At 35.8% G+C, this 18,803-nt stretch overlaps 1 protein-coding gene across 3 annotated transcripts in view; it reads right to left on the bottom strand.

Moving 5' to 3' along the window:
• Positions 1-18,803, bottom strand: part of CDC14B (cell division cycle 14B) — a 35,724-nt gene that overhangs the window by 2,245 nt on the left and 14,676 nt on the right. Inside the window, exons 5-13 of one of the 3 annotated variants that reach the window (XM_041480710.1) lie at positions 17,533-17,599; positions 16,066-16,128; positions 15,106-15,193; positions 14,548-14,778; positions 12,612-12,750; positions 12,318-12,471; positions 11,460-11,560; positions 8,884-9,029; positions 2,932-3,048 (exon numbers count right to left, since the gene is read on the bottom strand). In XM_041480710.1, coding sequence (XP_041336644.1) covers positions 8,918-9,029; positions 11,460-11,560; positions 12,318-12,471; positions 12,612-12,750; positions 14,548-14,778; positions 15,106-15,193; positions 16,066-16,128; positions 17,533-17,599 — 955 coding nt within the window. In that variant the 3' untranslated portion in view covers positions 2,932-3,048; positions 8,884-8,917. Of the gene's footprint in view, positions 1-2,931; positions 3,049-8,883; positions 9,030-11,459; positions 11,561-12,317; positions 12,472-12,611; positions 12,751-14,547; positions 14,779-15,105; positions 15,194-16,065; positions 16,129-17,532; positions 17,600-18,803 lie in introns of those variants that run through there. The other 2 variants (XM_041480712.1, XM_041480711.1) reach the window with 2 other exon arrangements.

Here is an 18,803-nt window from a genome sequence, read left to right as displayed (position 1 = left end):
CAGTATTTTAATAAGGGCATAGAAGACTGCTTTGTAATACCTGGCAAAGCAAAGGCATATGAGATTTTTAAAGTGTGTTCCTCTTTGTTAGCTTTTGTGATATTCCTCTATACAGTTTTCCTAACTTTTCCCGATATTCCTCATTATAATTTTTTGTAATAACTTTACCTGCATTCCCTTAAGCACCTTTACACATCAAAATGCCTTTACCACTTAGGATTTAATTTCTAATCAACTACTTACTACAACTGAATTTTAATTCTGTTCTGTGTGGTGACATGGAAAAGACCATTTAACTTGTGTCTTATGACTCAGTTGGTTTGGATGTGAAGTATGCACCTTGTTAAAATACAGACATGAACTTCTCAATAACTATGAGACAAACTATGGCAAATTTACAAGGAAGATGTCTTAACTGGAGAAATAAGGGCACCCACAAAGAAATACCGGGTTATGGGCTAGAAATGTGACTTCCTGCAGTTCAAAAACCAGTATTATTTCAATCACAAGATATGTGTTACGTCCATCAGTACTTCCTTTCATAGACGGCAGCTGACATCTAGAGATGTTCCACAAAGGAAAAGCAGTGAGTGTTGCAGTTAGGACTGAAATTCCCTATGTTCTCTTTAAAAAGCCAGAATAGTGTTTTAGATGTAAATAGCTGTTTTTGCTGAAAAATCATTCTGGAGACAATCCATGGTAGTTTCTCCAACAGTCTGAAGGATGAAATGACAAATTAATTCCCTAGCTATGCAGATTATACTGCATTAGGATGGGTCACAAATTGACAAAAAGACAAAAATAAATTTGACAAATCTTTGACAAAAAGAATTTACTAAAGTGACATAAAGCAGTAAATGAGCTTGATGTAAAAATGGTGCAAGATGTTTCCACTGGAATGTATCAGAAAGAAAATGAAAGAATAAGGATATACAGTAATGCCAGTGAAGTTCAGTGAAATAAACGAAGTCTTGACAAAGACAGATGCTGGTTAGGGCAGGATGGCAATAATGTAGAAATAATTATTCTCTACCTGCGATCCACTTGATCTGGATACAGTTTAATGAATCTGAGTACTGTGAGGTAATGCAAACTGCTCATACTTCAAGAAATTGAACTTAAATGAAAAGAAAAGGCATACTTAAAAAAAGACTGATACTTTTTCAAATGTTACAGGAAAATAAAAGGACACCTACAAGACTAACAACAAGGTACTGCATTCTAAATCCATTAAATGATATGGTCATACCACCACACACTTCAGAGGGACCAGCACCCAACTGGCCCTCTTAGATTATAAAACAATTAAGACGTCCATAACTGTGACAGAATTAGGACAAATTTGATTATTGGATGGAAATATGAAAGTAAATGAACTTCTTAGACCTCCAAAGTTAGAAGAAAAGAAACAGTATATGGTGAAGTGTTTGGGGTAGTTTTAGAAAGTCCATTAAAATATGAAAGAAGTAATTTATGAAGTTTGAGATTGACCTGGTCCTTCACAGTCATACATCTAGCAATGCACCTAAAGAATTTCTTAAGAAATTAGTGAAATGTTCTGTGAACTCTATTTTAGGGATGCTGTTTTCTCCTAAGGATAGGTATCACATCTCACACAATACAAAGGTCAGCTTGGAGAAGTGCTTTCCAGGAACTGAAAATCTCTCTTCAGATTACACATGTGCATGAATGTAGATACAAAATGTTGCAAGCAGGTTGGTTTAAAACTGGGAGAGGCATGAAGAATAAAAACAGCAGGCAGAATCCCATCAATTCTATTTGGACCAAAACTGACATAATCAAAATTAGACAAAATGGAGAAAAAACCCAACCAACCAAAAAGAAAACCTGGAAAAATACCACTGATTTTTAGTAAAATACCTGTTTCATGAAAAAGGTCTTATTTTTTAATATGTTGTTCAATAAATCAAAACAAAGTCACCACTAAAATGTCTCTGAATAGAATTTACTGAACTCTACTGACTATTTCCACTGACTAACAGAGCAAATTTTTCATAACTTCATTACCTTCAAGGTAAGAGGACGAAGAAAGAGAAAGAATAACTCTGTGAGGAAAAAGCTGCAAAACAACTTTTCAGAGATATTTATAAATCCAGCCACATAACATAGGAAGTGGTTATGTGCCATCTTTTACTCTTGCCAGTCAAAATCTCTTCAGCACCTGACAGACCCGTTTTTCTCTAAGAGTTTAAGACAAATTCCAGTAAATTGTAAGCAATGGAGATTGTTTGGATATTGTTTTAAACTATGCTCCCAGGCTCATCTTTCATAATGACCTGGAGAGTTGCCACTGAGGGGTGTGATCACAGGCATACACAAAGATAAATAGCAGTAGTCTAGCCATATGCTTCTGGGGCAAAAGGCACTTTCAGTCTTCCATAAATCCATTAGAATTTAGAATTTCATTAAGCTTTACCAAACAGGTTTAGTTCAGATTATCAGCCGTGCTCTCAGTAAAAAAAAATCTCATACCAGTATACACATGCATTTTATACACTTCACCTTTCCACAACCACTGCATTTCAGTCATCTATTGAATTCTTCCTAGCTTTGAATTCATGCACTGACTAGTATATGACTTAATGCTGTGAGGAATTTTTCCATCTCTTATTCCAGGCAAAGGGGTTTTCATGTTACCAAAATCCCTTGTCTTCAGTAATTATCACTCACATTAAGAATTACTATTTAAAATTCTCCAACTTGGAAGACTGAGGAACATAAATAAATTACTTAAGATGTAAGGTTCCAGCTGTTCTCAGTACATGACACAAACCATTTAATTATTTCTCACTTTCCATTGCTAGGAGAAGGAGCTGAACTATGGCAAAGCTCCTGCCAGCAGTGGATACAACAACTCAAAGTATTTGCCTAGAAAACGGTTACAGGATCTGTAAAGAGGGTAACTCTCACCTTTTTAAACTGTTTTTTCTTGCAGCAGACCTGGTAGTTCTTTTAGTAATGTCTGTACTGTCAGAAATGCTAGTTTCAGAGGTTTTATTTTTCTGAACACTGGACTGCAGAGTTACTCTGTAAAGAGTAGGAAAAAAGAAAGATTATATAATTGGAAAGTTCCTAAAAACACTGAAAAGAGGGTGTTACAGTTACAACAGAGCTAACGAGTATCAGCTTTATATCTATTTTCTATTCCATCTGTGTAAGGTTCCAGCTGTGAAAGTATGCACCATCTTAGAGATTCTGACCTAAGAGTAATTTAGCTATTACTCTTTATTCTCCTGCTATTATTAGACTCTGGCTTCACTGAGTCCAGTCGTATGAGCGGATTACATGAGACTGGAAATCAAAACCTTCATTAAATAGTGCAAGTTACAGTCTGGTTGGTTAATACTCTGGAGAAATTACTTTCACAGAATCCTATATATGAATACTGAATGCTAACTTTTGGAGCAAAAGTGAACAGGAATATGTGGGGAGAAAAGATACATTTCTATACTCATGTAACATACTCACCAAAAACAGAAATGGGAAAAACCTCCAATGTTTTCATTGTTTTATATGGGTTTCAGAATTAGAATATGTATTTGAGATAATAATTTCATCTAAAATATATTCTTTATACAGTAAAACTGATCAGCAACATTATTTTTACTATACACTTCTTGATTAGCAAACGAATGTCTACATAACCACAAATTTCAAGTATTTTAAACTTCTACTTGAAATAATATCTCTTAATAGTTCAGCCTTGCAAAATATTACTTGATTTGCAAATGTTCAAATAAAAGAGCCAGTTGCTTAGGTAAGATACAAGGTTTCAATGACAAGTACTACCAAAATGCAATGCAAATTCTCCTGTAAATACAGGACATTCAAAGTTGAAGGAATTGCTTTTACAGGAGGCAGAAAAAACCACCCCCAGATACCTTCAACCTCATACTTCTTTAGACAGAACAAATTCTTCTAATGAAAATGTTTTCCTTGCATGCCCAAGGTGAAAACATTTAAAACCTGACAGCTTATGTTATAGTTTCTACTGTGATCGTAAAACAGTTTTAACAAGTTCTAATATTGAAATTCTTTTTTCAGTGCCACAGTTGTCATACAGAATGAATAAATTCAGTCTACCACACTTTCAACCAAGCACTAAAAATTACAGCAGTGGTGAAATAAGACTTGCATTATATCATTCATCTGTGCTGATAGAAACTTCTAGGAATGAACAGAAAAGCATGAAGTTATGCTGAACCTTGTAACATTCAGTCACTGAAATATAAACGTGAACAAATCATGGCACATACTGGTTTACTAGTGCTCACGCAGCCAGAAATATGGAAAAATCATGTTTTCTCCTTAAATACATACACATTTGGTGTCTCTCTGCATAAAATGCATGCAATATATATATAAAATAAAGCAAATGTTATTGGAATGCAATTTTTGTAATCTTTCTCTCATAAACACCCATTTTTTTCTAGATGCCAGAAATTCAGAAAACTGGTCAATGTACCTGGCTTAAACCCATATATGTATCTAACATGAACTGAAATATGAGCCAGCAGTGTACCCTTGTCACCAAGGAGGCCACTAGTGTTCTGGGGACCATCAGGAAGAGCACCGCCAGCAGGTCAGAAGAGGTGATCCTGCCCCTTTACTCAACTCTGGTGAGGCACATCTTGAGTGCTGTGTTCAGTTCTGGGCTCCTCAGCACAAGAAAGGCATGGAGGTCCTGGAGAGAGTCCAGTGGAAGGATATGATGAAGGGACTGGACGTCTCTCTTTATGAGGAAAGGCTGAGGGAGCTGGGTCTGTTCAGCCTCCAGAAGAGATGACAGAGGGGACTTCACCAATATCTGTCAGTATCTGAAGGCAGGGTGTCAAGAGCCAGGCTCTGCTTGGTGGTGCTGAGCAATAGGAGGCATTGGCCACAAACTGATGCACAGGAAGTTCCACCTGAATGTGAAGAACTCCTGAACTTCTGAATCTAACACCCAAACTTCTTTACTGTGCAGGTGACTGAGCACTAGAACAGATTGTCCAGAGAGGTTGTCAAGTCTCCCTCACTGGAGATTCAAGAACCATTTGGATGCAATCCTGTGTCATGTGCTCTGGGATGACTCTGCATCATCAGGGAGCAGGGAGGTTGGACCAGATGACCCACTGTGGTCTATTTCAACATTTATCCATTTTGTGTTTCTGTGAAGCATTAGGAATTCTCAAGATAGCATTTTGCACAAACATTTAAATACTCATTTTTTCAACATATCATAAGGTAGCCCTTACTTCCCAGAAAATTTCATCTTATCTGTTCAAAACAAAGAAAGAAAATAAAAGAAGCTCTAAATGGAAATGTGACTTATAAGAAAAATAGCCACTAGGAAACCATAACGACCACAAAAACGTCCTTGTAAGTTTGCTGCATTTGCCAAAGGGAGATAAGATGCCTTATGGGATCAGCTCAGAGCCAGCTGTGAGCAGGGTATATCTTTAATGTCATCTGTTCTTCAGTTGTTATGCCATTTTTACATCTCAGATATATACAACTTCACTGGGCTGCTCTATAGTATAGAATAATTGAAATTGCTGTGAACAAAACATTTGCTAAATTATCACACAGACATTTTTAAATCAGACTAGAATTCTAGACTTCCAAGACTGATAGCAACTCAAGGAAAAGAGACAAGGTTCTATTTACACCACTCTCTGACAGGTTGTTGCAATTAAACACCCAGCACTGTCTTTGAGCCTCACAGCTGTCAGCTGAGGAGCAGCAACAGTGCTGTCACAGCTTTCATTACAATGCTACTGCATATATGTTAAAGGTGAGAGAAGAAACTAATGCATGGAATTTTGCTTTAGCACAATTAGACTAACAGCCTCACTTGACAGCAGGTTCAATAAATAGGTTTTATAATGGATGTGAGATTATGGCAGAGGAAATCCTGCCAAAATGTCAACATGAAAAAAATATCCCAAGCTATTTTAGAGAAGTGTAAGATCTCAGGACACCTACCTTACTGCTTTAGAGCTGTTCACATAAAATAGCATGTCACACAACTTCCAAAAACACTAGCCAACCTATCTGATGCACACAAAGGTTTTCTAACTCAAGGGGATATGATAAAAAATGAAAAAAACCAACCAACCACCACCACCACCAAACTCCCACAAAAAAAAAACCCAAACAAAAAACAACAAACCAAACCAAACCAAACTAAAAAAACCCACAAAACAAAAACAAAACAAAAAAAAACCAAACCAAAACAAAAAACAAACAAACAAACAAAAAAAAAAACACCAAAAAAACCCAACAACAACAACAAACCACCCAAAAACAAACCAAACAAAAAAAAAACTGAATCAAAAAAACCCCAAACCCCTGCAGGCTATAGGACTATAATAGTCACACTATTAAACACACATTTACATTGTAAGAATTTTTAATCTCTAATTCATCTGCAATGGAAACATCCCTTGGTAGTTCTGATCCTAAATACACGCCATAAATAGCAGACTAGCTTATACACTGCTTTCTTATTCAAGCTAATACCTTGGTCTTTAAACAAATAAAGACCTGTTTAAATGGAACAGTTCTTGGTAAGGAGCAGCAACTTTTAAAGTTAACTCACAACTTTTATTCCACATTTAACTCAGTGCAAAGGTGGAACATAGGCACACCCCCAGGACATAAAAACCCAAACTCCACAACCCGAGACAAAATCCACAAAACTTGAATTGCAAGCACTGTAATACACACTGGACAGAAATCAATCCACAATAAGGTTTTTTAAAATATGTGATTGCAGTATCCTAAACAGGGATGAAGAAAAAAGAAGTTACTCAGGTGCATGTCTTCTCTGTCTGCAAAAGGTATTTTATTCTTGCCAACCAATCTGGGCAACCTGTCTTACAAGGTCTGTCAAATGCAATACTGCTTTCTCCTTCATCACCTCATTATTTTTAAGAAAATAGACCTGAGATCTCTACTAGTCTTCCAAGTCATTGATAGGCAACAAGTGACCAATAACTTCAGCTTACAGGGCTCCAGCCAATGCAACTGCCAGGCCAGCCCAGATTGATACATGATCCTTAATGATAATTTGATCTCTTAAAACATGGAATATTAACTACAGAAAGAAGAGAATGTTAGGCAAGCTTTTAAGGAAAGCCAAAGTATTTTCTCTCCCTATACTTAAACCAACATTGTATCATAGTTAATCTTGAAAATCAAGCAGCAGCACCAGTAATTGGAAATTCACAGCAAATGGGAATAACTAAATTGTTTGCATCACATCTACCAACACGAAACAGTCTTTTTTCATCCAGCAAGGAAAAAATGTTTCTAGTTTTCAGACAGAACACAAGACACAGAGTAAGAGAAAGAAAGGACGATAGTTGACTGAAATTGATCTTATAGGACAGTACAGCAAAAAAAAGCACAGATTGTTTCCCCTCTTTGACCTGTGTTTTAAGTTCAGCTTTTCAGTATGTGTTCAAAAATCTGAGGTCTGACTTCCAGAGACCACTGAGAAAAGAAAGAGTGCTCCATCCACTGTAAAACTTTAAAAACACACCTCCCATGTTATTTGGAATGATGCCTCTCAAGTAAATTATTTAACAAGGTTAAGGAAAAAATTAAGCTGAAGTGATCTTTATTTCTTTATAATTTCTTTCTCAAAAAGAACAGATTAAGATGACCTCAGTGAAGGCTAACCGAATAACTAACTTGTCTAGAGTCTCACAGTTCTCATTCTATAGTCACCCAGTCACTCAGGTCAGCAGAAAGTTTCATGCTTTTTAAAAAGTGCAGACAAAAAGCTGCAAGGCCAAAGTGACAGATGACAGAAAATCTCAACCTTCATGCCTGTCAGGAGAGACTGCCTATTCTTAATTAGTAAAAGACTTTCTGACCATTTTTTTTTAATCTGAAAGCACCAAGATTTCAAGTATTCACCCAAAGTAATCATTCTACTTTGAGGGTGGTGATGACAGAGGAGCTCCAGGAAGGCTCAGAAACAAGCAAAAAGTTCATTTGCACTTCCTCACAGTTCTATGCGTTGTTGAAATTTTAGTTGACCAAAATACGTAAGCTGTCATTTGATGAAAACATTGCACCTTTTAAGTAGAAGCAAGGCAAAGAAATCACTGTAGCTACTCTGATGAAAGTGGAGTGAAGAAAGAGTGAAAACTGTACTCAAGAAATTGATATGCTATTGTTTTCTCGGCTGCTGAATCCAAGTAACAGAATAAAGGAATGTAAGTAGTCTCCTAAAGATCTAGAAAACATAATTGTGAACAAGAGATGATGAAACCAGAATGGCTGGGTAAACAAGTGAGCCTGGACCTAACACTACACCCTGCCCCATGTTCTTTTATGTCAAAAAGGTAAAAGAAGTAATGTTTCATGACATGGCATATAATATTTGATGTCTTCGTAGAAAAAAAGACCTACTGACACTTCTAACAAATTCTAATTCTTGGCATTTCATGGGAATAAGAAAATGTGTTGGGAAAACAGCCTAATTTGTAAGTTGATGAACTCTGAAGTAAAACTGAAGTTAACATCTGCATCTGCAATATGCAGAGGATAGGATCCTATTTTAAAGCACTACTTTTTTATTTCTTACAGATAATTTTGCTTATGTAGTTTTGCTTATCTGCAGAGAAGAAACACTTCAAAACTAAAAATTACTCTAATTATAAGAGCTCTTTGCCTTTGTATATTGTAAGCCAGCCATAAAAATCACTCAATTCTTCCAAATAATATACACAAGAATACAACAAAGCCAGAGTAGTGAAATTCACTCTTGCAACAAAGCCAGTAAGAAACATGAAATGAAAACATGCATTTAAGATATACTAGACAGAAAGTGTGAGCTATTGTAGAGAAATGGAATGGGACACTTACACAGTGGCTCTCTCTCAGGGGGTCCTGATGGTTACTATGTTCTTAAACCATCTAGACAGAATAGCAGGCTGGGCAGAAGGGAGCCACATATAATCCACCAGATGACAATGCTACAGAGTGTAGACACCAGCATAGCTAGGAGCCATCTAAAAAGGGATTGGAGGGGGAGGTAGAGATGAAAAAAAATTCAAAAGCAAAAGCTATTGGTGCATTTTAGCTTGTTTCAAGTTCTTCAAAAGGATACTGTTCTATAAACTTTGCCAAGCATTTCTTACTTTCTATGACTAACAATCCATCCAGCCATAAATTGCCAGTGTAGTACCCATGTGCTGCTGGAATCAAAGCAAACCTTCTGAAACCCTCACCAAAGTCACCTATTTCAAACAGTCTGTATCACTCTTGGAAAGAAGTGTGTGCGGGAGCAATACATCTCTGACCACTTGCTGCCATCTCTTATGCAGTTGGATCAACCCGCATTCACACATCCTACTTCATAATCATACATTCTGATATTAAAACATTACATCACAGACAGGTAAGTTTGCAGAAACAAACACCTTATATAAACAACCAGATGATGGCTTGTATTACCTTTCTGTGTAAGAAGCAAAAGCCAATTCATAATCCTTTGCCAAGGTACAGAAAATCGCTTATTAGAACATACATAAAATATCCAGTCATCAACACATAAAGAATTTATACAACCAACTTCAATAAACACTCTATACAAGTCCCTTGTGACTCAAAAGTAAATAATGCCTCTAGTTTTCAAAGACTAACTGTCCAAGTTTCTGGTGCTCTTATTTTGCCCCCCCACCCCTTCTTTTTTCCTCTGAAATAAAACTACTTGGAAGATTTAGAAACTTCTGTTTGCTTGCTTAGATAAAAGTAATCAATTTCACTGCAAGAATAATTATTTTAACAGACTAAACTAAAAAGGAAAGAGACAGTCACCTCTTGTAGAAGAAAAAACTTTTGACTCATGTAAGGCAGCTAAATATTCCTTGCAACAAAACAACAGTAACACAAAGGAATGTATGAGTTTACACATTCATTTTTCACTGAATTATTTCAGTACAAGTTGCAGACCATAAAAATAACTCAGAGGAACAGAAAGAGGTAAATTGAAGCTCCTTGAGAGACAATGCACAATGTAAAAATGAGATATAAGTTCCAGGTCAATTATTTTAATTCTACACAAGTACAAACTAATTAGAACAGACATTGCAGAATGTTTCATGAGCCAAATAATATTTTAATAGTAGATAGGTCTTGTGTTAAGAAGGTATTAGGACAATGGCTCTGAATAGGTTATCACACAGTCTACATTCATCATATGGAACATACAGTAAGTGTGTGGCAATTCAGTACTTGACAACTAAGGCACTTCTGTGCCTTGGAAACTAATCTGCAAGGTAGTTGTTTTTTACTGTGCTATTTGAGGTAACTGAGGTGTTGCATTTTGATATTTTTTAACTCAGCTGGGCACAGTCTTTGTTCTGAGTACGTTGTTTCTTATATGGCTGTCTGTGTAAATGATAAGCATGAACAGAAGACAGTAATTTAAAACAAAAGCAGAAATCAGACATAGCAATGTGTGAAGGTTTCCAGAGATATATTTCTTTACCTTCAGCACATTTTTACTACATACTTCTCACTTTTTCTAAAAGTTTGGTGGCAGTGGTGATCTTGAAAAAGAAGAAAATAAAAATGCCAGCAAGGTAGCAGCATCATGTCCTACAGAAGGACAACACTACAAAAGTCATGTAAACTGTGGCCTGTGACTTTGGGACATGTGATTTGCAAAAGTCTGACAGCCAGGGGTCATCACTGCTTTCCTAGCAATCAAAGGAGATCCTGCAAAGTTTTCCAAGTGTTGCATTCTCTTGCAGTTTATTTAAGAGCAGGCAGATAGATTTTACACTTACAGTTGCTACAAGTTACAATAGACTAAAACTTTCTTTTACAGGTGGTGTTTCAGGACTTGCCTAAAATAAAGAGACTACCAGCTTCACTGAAATGCAGTTCTTTGATTTTTTTACTGAAACAGTGGCTACTCTGCCTTCCAGATCCACCAGACATTATCACAAAGTCCACAGGATTTAGGGAAAGTTCTCTTCCAAGGAAGAGAAAATGAAAGGAAGTTAAAATCCTTCTATCATCTCTGACTTTATCAACGTTACTTCAAACACCAGCACATATCTTATTTGAGCCAATCAAACAAAACCACACAGAATCATATTCTTTCATTTTTATACTACCACAGGACAGACAAGGGAATGTTTGTGATTAAACTAAAAAGTAGAGCATTCAGATGTGCTATATGAGCTTGTAAAGTGCAGAATACCAGCATCAAAAACTATACAGAAAACTAGAAATTCAGTCATGCAGTTCTTTTACCAAATTGTCCTGCCTCCTCTGCATTCACCAAGCCTTCAGAGAAATGGTGAATCTCATGTTTGTTTTAAGGCAGTAAAAGCAGAATTGATAATAAACATTAGTGGGCAACAGGATGTATGAATGAAGAAGAGGATAAAATTGTTTCTGGCATTTTATATATTTAGAAACTGACTTACGCTAGTGGAGATGGAGTTGGCGCTTTCGCTTGCCTTTTGCTTTTCAGAGCACGAAGCTTATCCCCTTGTGTTAAACAGTTTGTTTCATCATCATCACTGTACTGGATAAGTGGAGGGGGGAAAGGGATAAATCACAGTTAAATATAGACACTTTGATATATAGGAATTAACTTTATCTTAAAACTTAAAATTAGAATTATCTCAACAGGACAAAGTCAAAGGAAATTCACTTGCACAAATATAGTTCTGTTCCTTCCAGTTTCCTGTTTGCTGCTTTAGAAGTTGTAAACCATTAAGTGGTATCATGACTTACATGCATCGGAATATTGTCTCCTTTTAAAGAATTGGAAGCAATATATCATAAAATCTTTGCTTAGGTACAGTATGATCTTCACTAAATGCAGCATTTCCCTCCTTCACTTGCCTTTTTAAAACAGCAGTACTGTCTTTTTCAAAAAGCACCATGAAAAGGTATTACAGAAGTTGCAATTAGAAACTAAAATAAGTAAAAAACCCCACCCTTTCATCCCCTCCTTTTAAATACACACAGTGAAGCAACAGACAATCCAAAATGAAATCAGTGTTTTTGATTGCAGAATGTGAGTACATTTTTTCTATTGTTGACCTAATTACAAAAGACTAAAGCACGATGATGCTCTTACTTCATTTGTGTTCTAAACTCCATTTTTCATAATTGGCATCCCTAGTTTTCCCCCCCCAACATCCTTTTATACAAAAAGGGTGAACAGAAAAAAAATTTGATTAACAAAGTTTTAGTGCACCCACAGGTTTTTTCCAAAACCTGAGAGATTCTCAACAGTTCCAACTTTTACAAGAGCACAATATTTGGATGGTTACCAGTTCAATGTCCTTTTGGATGGTTCTCCTGTTTCTTGTGTTATTAATTGAAATATCATCTACTCCTGACAGAATTCTTGTTACAGCAATTTTATGGTTTCGTTTCAACTTTGCACGGAAAATATCCCCTTCTGTCCAAAGTTCTGCCTGTTTGCTATCATAACATGGAAAAAAAGGCCCAAAACACAACAAATTAACACTGAAGACTGTTAAGTGTACAATAGAAGAAGAAGAAGAAGAAGAAAAAGACATCTAGATTCATTTTTGGCAGTAATTTACACTCAATCTACTTACTCCATCAGGAAATGCTGTTGTGGTCCAATCACAGAACCAGGTCTATTTATTCTGATCCAGGCAATAGATTCAGCAGCTGTCATCCGATAATGCTTCATGATGTAACAAGCAATAAGTGTGCCAGTTCGTCCAAGACCAGCTGTGTAATATAAAAAATGTCTTCTTTTATATATCCATCTTCATCTGGAATCTGTTGTAACTATAGACACTGTTACTTGGACAAGTAGATACCTGCCTGATCAAAACAAATCTCTACTTATCAAATGTGGTAAGGGAAACTTCGACCTTTTTCATCATATACAAGGTTACTAACACACTGCCCATATTTTTTTGAGTGAGGTAACCTTCCAAAGCCAGCATCTTTACAAATATCTGTAAGTTTAGCTACCTTTATTTACCTTTCTATGAATATGTATGAAGGTATGAGAATGTTTTTAAGAATGGGATAAAACAGTTGGCCATTTTATTCTTTTCAGAATTCTCCTAGCACCTTCTTGCAAACTAATCACACATTGCACTGAAATCAGATGTTCTCCCAGCCCCCCTCTAATTAATCTCTTTAACAACCAAGAAAAAGACAAATTTTGCAATAAGCAAGTCTGGGCTCTAGCTAGCACAGGCAAGAAGTACTCCAGAGTGAGAAACCTTATTTAAAATGGCCCTCAAAACAGTTCTATCTACCTTGGGAAACATGAGAAGCTAGAGAGGACCGCTCCAGCTAAGTGGCATCTCTCCTCAATCACTTGCTGCACATGCAAATCACACACCACTTCTCTTATTTAACAATTGCCTGATCAACACCACTGCAAAATCTTCTGCATAACACAACAGCCAAGACAACCACACAGCAGTTTCCATTACTTGCTTTAGGAACTTTCTTTAGCTTTCCATGACTCCCATGACAGCTTTAGGAACAGGCTACAGCATTCTACACCTCCTCAAGAGTAATCGCAGGTTAGACACCATTAGTCTGACGTCTACCAAAGAACACCTTAATCTGAATGAAAAAAAAAGCACTTGTATCACTGATACTCAATATTCTAGCATAACCAGCTAAGTGACATGCTTGAATTTATCACCTCAGTGAAGAATAAGAGTATGAACTTATTTTCCCAGAGTCAAGATGCTGGTTTCAACAATTCTTTCACTTTCCAGTATAATTCTGTTAAATCCAGCAAATGGACGGCAGATACAGGAACAAAACTGCAGTCTTTGCAGGTCCAAAGCAAACAGATTAATCTGTTTGCTGTGGACCTTCTCCTTCAATCACAGCATTATCAGATACACTAGGGATGCAAAGTTGTGGAGAAGAAATGTCTGATAGACTATTAAAGATGGTGTGGGAAGGGAAACATACTGCCTCTAGAACAACAGAAAACTGAATAACTATACTATAACTGAATAACAATACTAACTGCATTGGCCAGGCTCTTAAAATCTTTGTAGTCTAACTCTGGAGGAATGGATATTCAGAGCATGCCCAAACTAGTATAAAGAATCTCTGAGGGATGAAGATTTTGGTGGTTGTAGAGGAACACTCATATGTTTTGAAAGATCTCCCCAAAATGCTGCTGTTTCCAAAAGTTTACAACTTAGTATATTTAAACATGTATTTTCAGAGAGAACTTGACAGGACTTCAAATGCCTGCCCAAAGCATCCTTTGAAAGTATTAACACTTTCTAGTAGAAAGAGCCATTAATACTGGAAATCTCACTTTCTCCAGTCTCATTTTGGGAATGACTTGGAAGATTTTTCTGGTACTTAACAAAATTAGAAGATGAAGTGCTGAACAGAACCATAGAAATAATTTTAATGGAACACTTGCAGTTTGGCAGAGATATTAATAACTAGATATAGTGGAATTATACTGCAAAATACCTCAGGAGCTGTAATTATTAACATCACTTGTAATATAAACTAGTTTTTGCATCATACCTTTGCAATGAACAGCTATTACACCTTCAGCATTTTCACAAATATTTAGAAATGTTTTAACAATAGTATCACTAGGTGTGCTTCCATCAGCAAAGAAGAGATCAAAATGCTCAAATCCAGCATCTGTAAATCGTTTGGCATCATACAGTTTTTTGTTGAGGCGTATTATAGTGGTGACCTTATTTTGCTTGAAGTATGGGAAATAAGCCTCTGGAGCATGGTGGGGATAGCCTATTTGAGAACAGAAGATTAAAAAAAAGAGTAAGGCTTAAATGGAAGAAATAAAAAAAATACTAAAAAATAAGATATGAAAACACTTCCAAAATAGAGACAAGATAAAGAAATAGACCAATTGAAAAAGGAATTTTAATACAATCACCTAGGTCAGATACAATTAAACCAAGCATTAAAATTGTACTGCCAGAGTTCTTATAAAAGGAAAAGAGGCAAGGAAAAAACACACTGTTTGAGGAACAATTTTTAAAGCTTGTTCTTACTGATAACAATCAACTAAGAAAGCAGTGGGCTTGTGATCCCCACCTCCTCTTTTAAGCATACCATTTTCAATTTTACTTCTTGAATGAGGTCCACTGAAGGCAATGAATTTGTTTGGTATTATCCAGTTAAAATCTCCATTTTCTGCTCTCTGTCAAGAGAAAATGCTTGGTTTATCATTATCCCTGTATTGTCAGGTTTTTCCTTATTGTTTCAAAATACATGCTAGATAGAATTGATGTATAATTTTTGTCAAAGGAAGGTGTGTTAGTTGGCTGCTTTCTTTTTCATCATGAGGATGACAGATGCCCTCAACCTGATGTTTTTCCCCCGTGTCCCTGTCTTTCTAAATCGGAGTTTTAGAACAATGTAACTGATGTCCTTCAGATGAAGAGCAACTTTCAAATTTTTATTTTTTATAGGATCCTAAATTGGTCTTACACATTGGTCTTACTTCTGTTCACAAATTAAATAATTATTTTTTTAAGCTCTAGGAGCATTTAATTTTTTCTTTACAGATATCTGGCAGCTTTGCTTTTCTGACACTGCATACAATCAAGAGTTGCAGTCCTTCATTGTGACAATTATTTCCTATGACCCAAAGTGAATTTTATGCACTTGGAGTTTCCCAGCCCTGTTTCCTTCTTTACCTCAAAGAGTGTTATTACATTTTTGCCGTGTGTTCTCAAATACCTACTTTGATTGTTCTCTAGCATTCAGTTAGACTTGGGCTTGTACGCCCTTTAGTTTTTCATCAAGACTGCTCAAGAATATCCAGGGTTTTACTAATAATGGAGACTCCCACTTCCATTTTGGTTTCTGCTTTCCCCATATTTAAGCATAATTATGCTTAAATCTGAATTTTAGTATTCTCTCTCTGACCATGAACCTTTATTTAACTATCATAACTTAAAGAGACAAAACAGAAATGGAACTTAATACAAAAGAATAGCAGAAATTATAAGCAACTGCTTTAGCATTAGTAACAGCAAACAAATCAAAAGATTGATACTGAACACTTACTTCATAATGTTCATATTCATCTACATCAAACGTACTAAAATCCAGGAAACCATACTGCAAAGCCTAAAATTCAGAACACAGCTCTTAACAAAGATGCCTCTTCAATGAGGACGATTTCTTACTCTTTTTGGTTACATAAAGTCCTTTAATACACACTCTCCTTCTTTCTTCACAAAATTTAAGAATACAGATAAACAGTCTTGCTTCAAACCCAGTTTGTAAATTTCAATATAAGTGAAGTCAGATGAATAAATCAACTTTTTTTGTTTTCACTGAATCACTATAAAAATCCCAGATTACTGAAACATTTAGTCTTTTCATTATTGCTAGCTGAACAAAATAAAAAGAAAAATAACTAACCAAAAAAAAAAAAATCTATTGAAGCTATGAGTAGATTCTAAAGACCACATTCAAGGACTGGAGATATTTTTTGTGCATAAATTTTATTTGCTAGTAGCTTCACTGATTTCAAATTGTTTGCAGTCACAAAGTCCTAAGTAGATATTTCTGTGAGTCCATGATGTCCCATATTAGCCACAACCATAATACTTAGCACTGTATAAAAAATATAATCATTTGGGTAACTAATAGTTTATCCACTTGTTAAAACAGGAAGACAAACACAGATAAATCCCATATCTCCAGATATTAAAAATACTACATTCTAATTTTCTCTTTTACTACATAATCTTTTGTAGCTTTCCTTGTTGTTCACCAGCAAGAACAGCAATGCACCAGTCTTGGCATACAAATAACCAATTTCAAAATACCCAAAAAAGTTGAAAAAATCACCAATCTTCAAGAAGACGACTTAACCAGTAAAAACGTCACTATTTGGTAGAGATACCCATAATACAAAAGACAATAGTACAGTGGAGAGCTGCAGAATTCCATTTCACTACTCATACAGACTAAAAAGAATGTGTTTTGATTTCCCTACCCTTTAATGCTGCATCACTTCACTGCTATATTGCTATAAAACCTAGTTTTTGTAATTTTATAGTTAAAAAAAGAAGCACCTACCTCCTAACATTTGTTCTATTTTTATTACTAAAGCAAAATCTGAAATCATTAGCATGTGTTGCAAATGCCAGAAGTGTATAGCAAACCCATTCAAAACCCTTTCAAAGGCTATGTTCAGCCTAACACATAACACCAGGGGGTATATAATAAACCTAACACATAGCTCTTAGGATTAGAGGTGAATTACTGTCCTGACAGATTACACAAGTAAAACTCAGAATTCCCTCTATAATATCTTCACCTGTTGATTATATAAAGTATTGGTAGACTTCTGTGAATGCTGTACCTACTTTGTGACAATGCATAATGCATAGTAAACTAGGCAACAATCCATAGATCTGCTACTTCACAGCTCTAACTGGATCCTAGTTTCCTAAGCCTTCTTCTTCTGATGGGCAACATTTAGCTACTTTTTTGAAATGTGAAAAATATTAGTTTACTGACCTTGTTTATTGCATGAAAACAGTCCAGTAATGTCAGATGAAAACTGCAAGTACCAAAGGAAGCATCCCTATAAGACACGATTACCAAAACATAACTATTGTATTTTAATGCAAGTGCAAGCAATTGAAGATACTTCTCTAAAACACCTTTTAAAAATTACTGCAAGGTAATGATTATTAAACTGAAATAATTATGTCAAATGATTACTTCATTTCCCATACATTGACTCTTACAAGAATAACAACATAAAATAAGTTATATTAACAGATACAACACTAAGATTACTCCAGCTACAGGTTTTGTAATGCTGAAATGTTCAATTTCAGACATGGACTGTTAGGATAAGCATTTTAGTAAATATAATAAAATATTATCCTTAAGAATCATAAATAGTTCATGCTTATACAAGAAGGGAAACTAGTTTCATTAAAACTACTTCTTTCAATTACAAGTTTTTTTTTAATTCTGCTGATCCAGGAATTGCATGTTCTTAGTACATGACCATTATCAAATTTCATAAGCACCACAGATTAAGAATTCTCCAGGAATACTATAGTGAAGTAAATAAGTAAATTAAACTGGATCTACACTAGAGAACATTATGCCTTGGTAGAACACCTTGAGACCATGCAGCCCTTATTAGCTAATGTTTCTAATAAGCAGAAAACATTTCATGTTCAAGTTTCAGCTGAGAGGAAGGAGAACTTTGGAAGAACCTGGGTAACTGTCTCTAGTAATTTTTTCTATCCTTTCCTTCTTTATCAATCAGCGTGAAAAAGGGGCAGAAATTAGCAGGAGACAGAAATAATAGAACGTTACCCAAGTAAAAGAAAGGACACATAAAGGTGACATCGTTGTAGCATGTGTCTCTTAGACCACCTGATCAGAAGGAACAAATGGATAAAGCCTTCTACGGTCAGATAGAAGCAGCCCCACATTCTTAGGCCATGGTCCTCACAGGCAACTGCAACCACTCTGATATGTTTTGGAGGGATAGTACAGTAGGGCACAGCCAATGCAGAAGGCTCCTGGAATACACTGATGACAACTTCCCACTTGCCAAATATGTGCACCAATCTGCAAATACTGTCTTGTGCATAAAGAATGCTATTAAGTATTGCAAGCCCTCTGTGGTGAATGACAGATATTTTGATATGTTCAACTATCAGCTACTGGCACAAAATCAGACTGCCAAGTGAGAAGCAATGTAGAAAAAAAAGCTCAATGAGTGGATACAAACAGTGGGGCTGTTTCACCTCCTGCTGGGACAC

This window comes from Pyrgilauda ruficollis, unplaced genomic scaffold (assembly GCF_017590135.1).
Source record: "Pyrgilauda ruficollis isolate IOZ18807 unplaced genomic scaffold, ASM1759013v1 scaffold53, whole genome shotgun sequence".
NCBI classification, from domain to species: domain Eukaryota; kingdom Metazoa; phylum Chordata; class Aves; order Passeriformes; family Passeridae; genus Pyrgilauda; species Pyrgilauda ruficollis.
The sequence above is the reverse complement of the archived record's forward strand: the minus strand, read 5'-3'. Positions and strand labels throughout refer to the sequence as shown.